Source organism: Antedon mediterranea, chromosome 5 (genome assembly GCF_964355755.1).
Source record: "Antedon mediterranea chromosome 5, ecAntMedi1.1, whole genome shotgun sequence".
Lineage (NCBI taxonomy): Eukaryota > Metazoa > Echinodermata > Crinoidea > Comatulida > Antedonidae > Antedon > Antedon mediterranea.
In genome coordinates, this window is record NC_092674.1 from 12768751 (window position 1) to 12779269 (window position 10519).

The 10519-nt window shown below is 33.1% G+C and overlaps 1 protein-coding gene and 1 long non-coding RNA gene across 2 annotated transcripts; both read left to right on the forward strand.

Annotated features, from left to right (window-relative positions):
- Positions 1 to 760: 760 nt before the first annotated feature.
- LOC140049705 (organic cation transporter protein-like) lies at positions 761 to 10497 on the forward strand. Its single transcript, XM_072094654.1, has 9 exons — positions 761 to 1567; positions 4092 to 4195; positions 4519 to 4667; positions 5611 to 5779; positions 6363 to 6496; positions 7928 to 8011; positions 8852 to 8960; positions 9299 to 9508; positions 9979 to 10497. Exons 1-9 carry the CDS (start codon positions 1157 to 1159, stop codon positions 10049 to 10051), a joined length of 1443 nt encoding a protein of 480 aa, XP_071950755.1. The 5' UTR covers positions 761 to 1156; the 3' UTR covers positions 10052 to 10497.
- LOC140048643 (uncharacterized) lies at positions 6508 to 7855 on the forward strand. Its single transcript, XR_011845104.1, has 3 exons — positions 6508 to 6522; positions 7064 to 7149; positions 7793 to 7855. It is a non-coding gene; the product is annotated as an uncharacterized lncRNA (long non-coding RNA).
- Positions 10498 to 10519: the final 22 nt, after the last annotated feature.

Consider the following 10519-nt stretch of genomic DNA (forward strand, 5'->3'; position numbering starts at 1 on the left):
AGATATTTATAGTATTAACCGTACACAAATGTTTTTATAATAGCTATATTATTATAGGATAATATCAAATAAAACACTTTATCACATCATTTTGCCCTTTGTGTTACGTCATTGAATATAGCCTATATTCGTCTATTGATCCTTCTAATAATATAAGTTGTCAAAATAAAGTACCGGCACAAACACTTCTTTTATTTTACGATTATAAATTTATATTATAACTTAACTTAACATACGAATGAACAGTAATCTTTTACTTGACCACCAGCAGATAAATATGGATACTGTAGGTAATAGGTCTTTACTGTATTCATTTCTGCCAAAGATTTTTATTTTATAATATGGTCGCGTTTAGTCTGAACTACGCGCGATTTTATGAAATGTTATGATCATAAATTCGAAACCAGATATTTTCCAATACAGCACTAGTTTATAATATCAAAATAGTCAACTTTGTACAGAGCTTTACCATTTAAAATGCACACAATAAATGTCCTAAAACGTTGCCGGCTATTTTGAGCATTTCAAATTATCATGTCATTGTCCGTCTTGTTAGCGTCACGCTCGTATTATGCACGGCGTACAAAACATACTTAACGAGGCCATTTTTTTATGAACTAAAACGAAACACGACATGCAATTTAAACTAATAATTCGTGCGATTACAGCGCCTCAGATGCCAAAAGGTGACAATGAAAATTATAGATCTACAATTTTTTTTCCGATCCGAAAAATCATCATATTGCAAACTTATTTTTAGGATAGAGGATAATCATATTTCCATCACCGCATTTATAGGTTCTATAGAGCGATTTGGCTTAAACTTGGTAAAAAGAATAACACATGACGTCTTATACGTATACTGTATATATAATTCAAGCTTAACAGATACAAACTGGAACGCCCACTCACTGGAAATATTAATAAACAAACAATAACTACTACAAACTTGTGGATCAAGTCTAGCGAATCACCTAACCGTAAAATGTACACACGCAACAATAGTGGACTAATCGTACACAGCATAAAGTTTTATTAGCTGGTCTAACTTATAAAAGGATTATGGCTTCCAATTGGCAGTGCAGTGCAGTCCTCTCCTACTCCAGAGTTTTATTCATTTTATATAGTCACATTGATATCAACTTCGTTTTACAATATGGATTTTGACGATGTTCTAAAACTTCTTGGCGACTTCGGTCGATATCAGAAGCGACAGTATGCCATGGTTTGCCTAATCGTCATTCCTGTTGCAATACATAGCCTATCGCATGTGTTTATCTCCGCTAAAACAAATCACGGGTGTGTCGTACCGGAGTTACAAAACTTTAATTGTACAAACAGTGATTCAGTCGAAAGGGAAGCATGTATCAAAATAAAACAAAACTTAGCAAGACCTAAAGATGATGTAAATACAATACCAAACGAAGCACAATGCTGGATGTATACGAGCGAAGACATCACGGAAGCACTTTTTACAAACAACGTATCTCGAGAACTTGACATTACATTGTGTACAAATGGATGGGAATACGATACCTCTCAGTACAAGTCAACTATCATCCAAGAGGTAAAGTCAAATATAGGTAGTTACGTAAGCATCTAAAATTGTGTTAATATTAGTAGCGTGACATCACAAACGATGCCTCATTTTGTGTTCCTTGTCAAGTCAATACGGACATTTAGGTGTTTCACAATTTAGGGAATGGTTCTTTCTCAATAGTTACTGTATAGGAATGCTTATAAATAGATGGAGAACTAATAAATAAGTATGTGTGCAAGCCCACAACACAAGCGTTTTTTTTTTTTGGCTGAAAGAACATTATTCGCTGCAATAGGCCTCAGCAGAGAGCTTATACATTTGGTCTGTTGGGCATAATATTGATTTGGGCGGTATGAAGGGAGTTACACATAAAGTCTTGGAAGTTTTGTTAGAAAGAGAAAATAATTCATGTTATGATATCGTAATGTTGGTAAAAGTCTCAAAATTATCTTGCTTCAGCACTAGTGGGATGAGGTGATAGAAATCATCTCACCACCACTAACCACTGGAATCAGTGTATTGAGCTTCGAACAATTATCTTATATTTTATATAATTAATTAATTCCAAGCTGGAACTTTGACAAATTTTTATTTAATTTCCGGTCAACTAAAGGTCCAATTCTATAACTGGCTCAGTCGCGATATACGTGTCTCCTGTTGAAAATCGTCGCCCACCACGGTCTTAGTGTATTTCAAATTATGCAGTTTTATATATTTGAATACAATTAATCGAAATCGTAATTGGTTGCTAATAAAGAATCAACTGTTTCTCAAATACGAACCCCTATAAGAATTCTAGTTACGCGTTTGTTTCTTTTTGTAATATAGGTTTCTAGGGACGCTGTGTCGAACCAGGGAGATACCTCCCGTACAATGGTTAGAGCACATTATCTAGTATACAAACCCATCCGTTAACGACACAATTATCACAGAATTAGCGTTTATTTTGAGAAAAATATTCCAATGAGGGTTAAATGTCGACATTATTGTATGATAGAATTTTAAGAGATATTGTACGCGTTGATGTGAGCTGAATGGCATACGGTGGTAGAAACTTTTCTGATTGGTTAATCAAATGACAGTTTGTCTTTCTTTGTGGTACTTCAAAGACTGCATTATGTGGTTGGGAACAGATTACTGGGACAGAATGCTTTCCGTGTTACATATAGTATAGGATAAATATAAATTGCAACGTTATATTGTCAGTATTATACAATAACATCTTTCATGAAATGTTTATTAAAATGAATGAGTCCATGACTCTAATTTTTATGATAGTAGGCCAAATGGTATGAAATTTATAGCAATTAAAATTATGCCAAGAAAATGTCAATAATGTGTCAATATATTTGTTAACATATCGAATAATAGTCATAAACTTGCCGCATACCGCGTTACTTACAAAACAAGAAATTTCACTTCCGTATAAATGCATTGTGAGTATAAATGCCGGGGCCATCCAGTGAACTAATTATCACAACTCCAAACATTTCGTTTTATATTCAAATGACACACTGAAAAAAGACCCGAACGTATCTTTTTATGCTATATCAACCCTTTTTTATCAGCTAATCTTTAAACAGTAGTTAGATAGTACATCAAATTTAATTTAGGTTTACCGAAAACCAAACTAAGTTGGTCAGAGTTATCAAATCTACGGTGGCCTGTAAGTGTCACGGCCACTTATTTTTAAATATCACGGCAATTTACAAAAAAGCCACGGCAATTTACAAAAAAAACACGGCATTTGAACAAAAATACCACAGCAACTTAAAAATGAACACCATGGCTTTTAAAAAAAATTACCGAGGTTTATTTTGTAAATTGCCGTATATTTTTTTAAAGTTGCCGTGACGCTTACAGGCCACCGTACAAACCGCGATCGAAAGTATGAGTGTTTGCTCTAATGACGTCCTAATGATTGTGGTGATCGTATTTTTTCCCCTTTGTTTGTTATTACGTTGGTAGGTGACATTGTTAGAGCTCATGAAGACACTGAATAAAATCTCAAAGTAGCCTACTGCACATTATAATATATAATTTCTTGGCAAATGATGCATGTGATACGATTATAACGAGTTACACAAATCAAAGTTAACTTAACGAATACCATGCACAATTGTAGAATCACTAGTCCATAAGAAATTCGGCGAATCTCGGTTCACCTGAGAAGCTGTTCATTCTGAATCTGGACGTTGAATAGATGTTGTTGTGCACTTTAACGAAGAATTACTTTTTGTTGTGGATAGGAAAGACGACAATCGGCACAAAATAAGTAGAATACTAATGCCTTTTCAGAATGTTTGAATAAATAAAACACGAATGTTGAAAGATAGTTACAAGAAAGAGATAATAAACAAGGATCATTTATTTTTAATTTTATTTGTATTATTATGCTGTATAGCTCACTGCATGTTTATTAACTCATTTAAAGTATCACATTTTGTAATGAAAATGTATAAACAAGAACGTTAATATATTATTACCAAACAGTGTTTATCAGTTGTAAACCATTATCTTGATTTTACCAGTTTCTGTTTTATAATTTCAGTTTGATCTTGTCTGTGAAAAGGCCGCAAAGCCATCGCTTTCACAGTCATTTTTTTTTGTTGGAACACTAGTTGGTTCACTTGTTTTTGGAGCTTTAGCGGACAAGTAAGTATTTTAGCATTTCCTAATTGTTGTTGCATCAGGTGGTTAAAATCAGTACCGAAAGTACGAACCAACTTTATATACCATCGAGTAAAAATTCTAGAAGTAAGGCGCGATTTACCGAATTTTGCCCTTACGTAAATTTATATATAGATAATAATTATGCTATTTTAGCTATAACGCTAATTTAGAAAATGACTCTTTGGTTCATTCAATGTATTCACCAAAGTCCCGCACTGTATCTTGTTTGATAAATGACACTGTATTTGGGATTATAATTTATTACATGATACAAATACGCATTTTTGTTATAATTTTCTTCATAGGTTTGGGAGGAAGCCTGTTTTGTTTTTAGCTGTAGGCTTGCAGTGTGGCTCTGGAATATTAACTTCCTTTGTGAAATCGTTTGCTGCTTACACGGCGTTGCGATTCATCACGGCGGCAGCGAACATGCTGTTTTCATCACTGCCTTTGTTATAGGTAGGGTATTTATATATAGATATGCATAATATTCGCTCAGTGCAGACCACCTAATTATATTATATATATTAATTATTTAGATAATTATGGTAGATCGAGTTCATTGTATTTCCAACAAAGATTGACACAATAACATCTTGAAATAGTAGCTTGATGCTAAACATTGCTCTGCCTTACCTTTCTTTAGTCGATGTCTTTCGCGAAAGACAACAACAATAGTTTTACATTACATTCATGTGAATAATGGACGAACAAATCACCTTGTTTGGTCCAATCATTAATCAAGTGCTTCACTCGTTCAGTGCCCACCTTAACCAGATGAGACGCATAAACCAATACGTCTGAACAGGGGCTGCCATAAGTGTCAGCAGTTATGATTTCAAATGCCTAATGGAACCAAGCTTCATATATACATTATATACAGCACCCGATATTCCCAGATTATTGTCAAAGCTCTAACCGGACCAAACGTTGCTTAACTTCGGCGACCTGGCGAGAACCAATGTTTCAACGTGGTAAAGCCGTATGCCTACATTCATTATACTTTAACGCTGACGAAAAATATAATTATAAACAATAGTTACTTTATTCCCGGAGCAACCCTTTAAAAGTTTAATGTAAGTACAGTATACTAAATGCCAATTTCCACTAACGATCGTTAACGGTAAGGGGTAAGCGGAAAACAAAAATAGCCTATATAGAATCATGTTATTTCGTATGACCTTTTACAAAACAAGGAGCGATTGAGTGGAAACCCGCTCATGATAGATACAAATTCTACCTGGGACAAACACAACGTTTTCCACCTACCACTAACCGCTCGAATCGTCTGTATAAATTGCCCTTAAACTGTACTAAAATACACTATAATAATGGTAATCATTGTTTATCGATTACGATTATTATTATTATTACGATTTAGTATCGATTCTCTTTAGGTACCGAGACTGTCGGTGTTTCCAAACGAACATATGCTGGACTTGTTATCGAATTCTTCTTTGCATTTGGTCTAATAATCATGGCAGGACTTGCATACTTTATCCGTGAATGGCGAACTTTACAGCTTGTGGCTAGTGTTCCTGGGCTATTAAATTTTCTTTATATACCGTAAGAGAAAGTTACCAAAACACTGTATAAATACCGTAACACTTTTTGCATATTTTATTTTATTGTTTTATTCTCAAATATTCAAGTCCATAACAGGAGTTTTGCCTTTCCTTTGTAATTATTATAAATAATACAACAAAAAGAGCGAAAGTAAATTGAAGTGATTAACATTTTTTTTCATTCATTTATTTGGCACTTTGACCAGTGTAATGGTAAAACATGTATGAACATGTTAAAAGCTATCAAAAACGCTTAATTAATAAATACATTATTGTTTTGTTAAACTAAAATAGGGCATATGTTTTAACATTATAGGCCTAATAGAAAATTATTTTAGTTTTTAACAAAACAATAATTAATGCATTCGCTCAAATTCTTGACCGAAATTGAGGTGAGGTGAGGTGAGTCCCGTGTTCTCTGAACGTAGGGGAATGAGCTGTTAGGAGCTCATTGTACTAAGCCTCGGCATTATGTGGTAGGGTGGCCAGTTCCTTTCCACGCCGCCTTTTTTCTCCCTAGTATTTTCAACCAGGTACTCATTTTACAGCTGAGTGGACTGGACTAATAATCTCTCTTTTTCAAGATTTTTCCCAGAATCAGCACGGTGGTTGATTTCTCAAAAAAGATATGATGAAGCAAAGAAGATAACTGAGAAGGCAGCAACTGTAAACAACGTTAATTTGCCAACATATTTTCACTTTTCTGAACACACTGTACGTGTAATGGTTATTACATATAATTAGGTATATGAAACGTTATCGAATATTTCTTAATTTTAAAACAATGATTGTTTATAATATTGAACATTTTCAGTAATAATAATATTCATTCACATACAAGATACAAAATGTTTTTATTGGTTTTTCCTGGTAAAACAATTACAATATATACAGAGATTTCAACAACGAACGGATTTAAAGAGGCATAGAGACATTACAAACCACCAGAGTTGAATACTGGAATCAATTTATAAACGGTGAAGATGTATATGTATCTTATCCCGTATCTTTTTAAAAGTCAACATGGGCACATTTATCTTATTTCTTGGTTCTGGTATTCCTTGATAGACAAACGATAAAAATATGAAGATAAAAATGTATACACCTACACACGAAACAAGGGTATTTTATTAAGTTATCAACAGCAAAAGAAATGTATGTTTCCTAACTTTAAACGCACCTTTCTATTTTGCGGTAAAAGTTTCTTAGATATTTTGACTAGGATGTAATTATTTTTAAGTTATAACATTTCTTCTATTCACTTGCTGAACTTTTATATTTTCAGGGTAAACCATCTTCACTCATGTCGTTTCTTGATTTATTTAGACCATGGCCAGTTTGTAAGCGAACATTTAATGTTATGTTATGCTGGTAAGTTATGCTTATAATATGTTTTACCTGATGTGTACGGATTTTTTTTTTAGGAAACACTAAACGTCTACACAAGCAAACTTTTCATTTTGTTTACTGCATGGTGACAAAAACTTAAGGAACCTCAGGAAACTTCTGAAAAATAAAAGTTTGTCTCCACTTCCCTAAAGCATATTCTACACTAGCATAATTTACTTAACAATTGGGATATGTTTTTGTGTCTGTTGGACACTAGTTACTAGAGGCTTTTGACGACCTAACTTCTGCAAACTAAATAGTTTTCTTTAGTTTTGTCAAGTTTTCCGCTAACAGACATTGGAAAACTTCCTTTGTCAAACTCGAAATTGGCAAACTAAAGCTGTCTAATACCTTAGCATCTACCATTGCTTGGAGAATTTTGTTTGCCTGCTGTTACTGGAGTCTGTCATTTTGCAGGCCTTCTTCAAACGATGGTTGTCAGCAGTTTTTCAAAATCAAGTTTGCAAACTAGAGTTTGAAAGAATATGTACTAGGCTGATTATCAATAGCGTGTTAGTATTATTCAATAGTTACCATACGTCAATGGCGACAATATATTTCAATTTTATCGTGACTATTTTTAATAATAATAATTGTTTAAATATTAAATATTGTTTTTTTTAAGGATTGCTGTTAATATCTCCTACTTTGGCCTCTATCTGAGTACTTCTGATTTTGGCGTTAATCATTACATATCTTTTCTTGTATCTGGTGCTACCGAGATACCAGCCTTAGCCTATGCATTGAGTATTGTATGTAGCTCTGGACTATTTTGGACGCAGACGATCTTTATCAGCAACATTGTTACTCGGTGGCGTTGCTTGTTTACTAACTATTTTTATTCGTAAGTAAACAACAACACCAATAATGATAATAATGATAATAATAAAAGAATTTATAATGCCCACAGCTGCAGTACATACATGTACAAAACCATTTATGTTAAAAAATGAATAAAACAAGTTAAAATTCCATAACGGTCTACGACAACTAGTGATACAAAGGTAATTAAACTGTTTGTTTAAAGGATTTGGTATTTGCTTCCATAGTAAAATACAGAATTAGGTTTCGAAAGTATTACCGGTACCTTTCGAATTCCAACGTAAAAACTTACACGGATACCTTTCAGTAGTTTTAATATACTACATTATTATAAGAATGAGGACAGTAACATTTCAGCACATTAAGTCCTAATAGAAGTCTGTGTAATTTAAACAAGTCATCAATAGATAATAATTCTAGCACTTTCAATCTATACAAATAAGATGTGTCACAGAAACCTTTCTAAACATCATTATCCGTGTTGCTTTCCTTTGTATACTTTCTATTCTATTAATTAACTTCTCAAATGGTGCCCACATTGACGATCCTGTTGTACGCGGTATAGTACATCTGATGATCTAAGTGAGCAAGCTGGTTGATACAATACAAGATTCTACTCAAATAATAATTTGGAGCAATATTCTGTCGTGCTTTAAATGTGGTTATGAGTAATTCATACTTAATCCTGCGATGAACTGGTAGTCAATGAAGAAGATCTATGAATTAAAAGTTCCTCTTAATTATTGGTGATTCGTACTAGAATCACCTATTGATTTTGTATGAATAAATATAGTAAGACATCACTGTGTTTTGTTTATACCAATAATTTACTTTGTAATATATTTTTTATTTTTTTGAAAAGCAATGGGAATAGGACGACTGACAGTAGCGATGGTAGGAAAGTTTGGAGTAACCGCTGCATTCGGTATTATATTTTTCTATACTGCAGAGCTGTATCCAACTAACATACGGTTAGAAATATAATATACTCCTATTTAGTGGTTATAGCTAGTCTAGTTCAATTGATAAAAGTTAAATACTGTGTTAAACGAGCAACTGTAATATTATAATAATTATAATTGTATATTCGATGTCCTGAGGTGGTGAGGACTTAAAGCACATCATCTTTTTACTCCCCTATTCACTATCATCAAACTCACAGAATAAAACAATGATTCTCGCTGATGATTATTTTATTTTGACATTATAATCTCATAAGTTCTTTTTATTGTAATGTTGATGTGTTCTTTATCCATTCCATCTTCATTAGTTGTCAAACTAACCGACTGCTTTATTCATTTGGCAATAGGTCAGTTGCTGTTGGTATTTGTTCAACATCTGGTCGGATTGGAGCCATCCTATCACCATATATCCTCCACCTGTCAAGGTATTGGGCACCACTTGCAATGTTAACATTCAGTGTATTAGCTATTTCATCTGGAGTACTTGTTTTACTTTTACCCGAAACTGCCAATAGAAAGTTACCAGATACAATGGATGAAGTCACACAACTTAAAATGTAAGGGTTTGTTTGTAAATGTTTCAAACATTCAGAATGTACAAATATACCGCATTCATTGAAACATAATGGGTTCAGTAAGATGTCTAATCTATCAGGACACGAATTATGATTATTATGTGTAATATTTTGTTTTGTGTAATTATAAAGTTAATATTTGCATCAATTGTTGTCAGCGCTAGTAAGAGCATGTTGCTTTGGTAGGTCTGTGTGTGTGTGGTTTATCTTCTTTCTAAGTTTACAGCATTGTTTCGACCAGGGAAGACGTTTAGACGTATGCCTATGTTACAGGAATACGATCACTTTTGAATATCATGGTCTGAACAAACATGTTAAAACGTAAAATAGCTATGTTATGTTAAACTAACCTGCCGTACCTTGGGTATATTTGTATAGTTTCTTTCACTTCATTTTCTACAATATTTAATTTCCATTAATGATAATATTACCGTTTTATAATTTATTTTCAGATCTGTGACAAAATTATCGTCAGCAGAATTAGGAGAAAAAGAAGCTATAACACAAACAACATTAATATCATGAGAAAGGTTACACCGACGTAACATGATAGACTTCGGTAAAAACGTAAAAAAAACAGTAGTTCCCCAAAAAAATAACCCAGTGGCTTGCTCATAAAAGCAATTAGGGTGATAAGGGTTATTAAATACTCAACGCTATTACACTGTGTTTTAATCAACATTATGATGTTGATTTGTATCAGTACTTCTAGATTATCTATAAGAATACTAGTATATCAACGTATCCAACAAATTAATGGAAGTCCTTATAATAGGTAACTAAACGCATTTCATCAACTGGTTGTATTTCACACTATTTAAATTTAGACTTGTTTTTAGCGTTATTTAATTTTCTATTTGCTGCCTATTCCAATGGATAACATAAGAATCGGCAGCAATTTGCCTTTTTTAGAAAATTAAATTTCAAATTTATAAAAATGTAGGCCTACTTAGAGTATTGTAAATATAATCAAATTATTGCCTTGTTAATGAT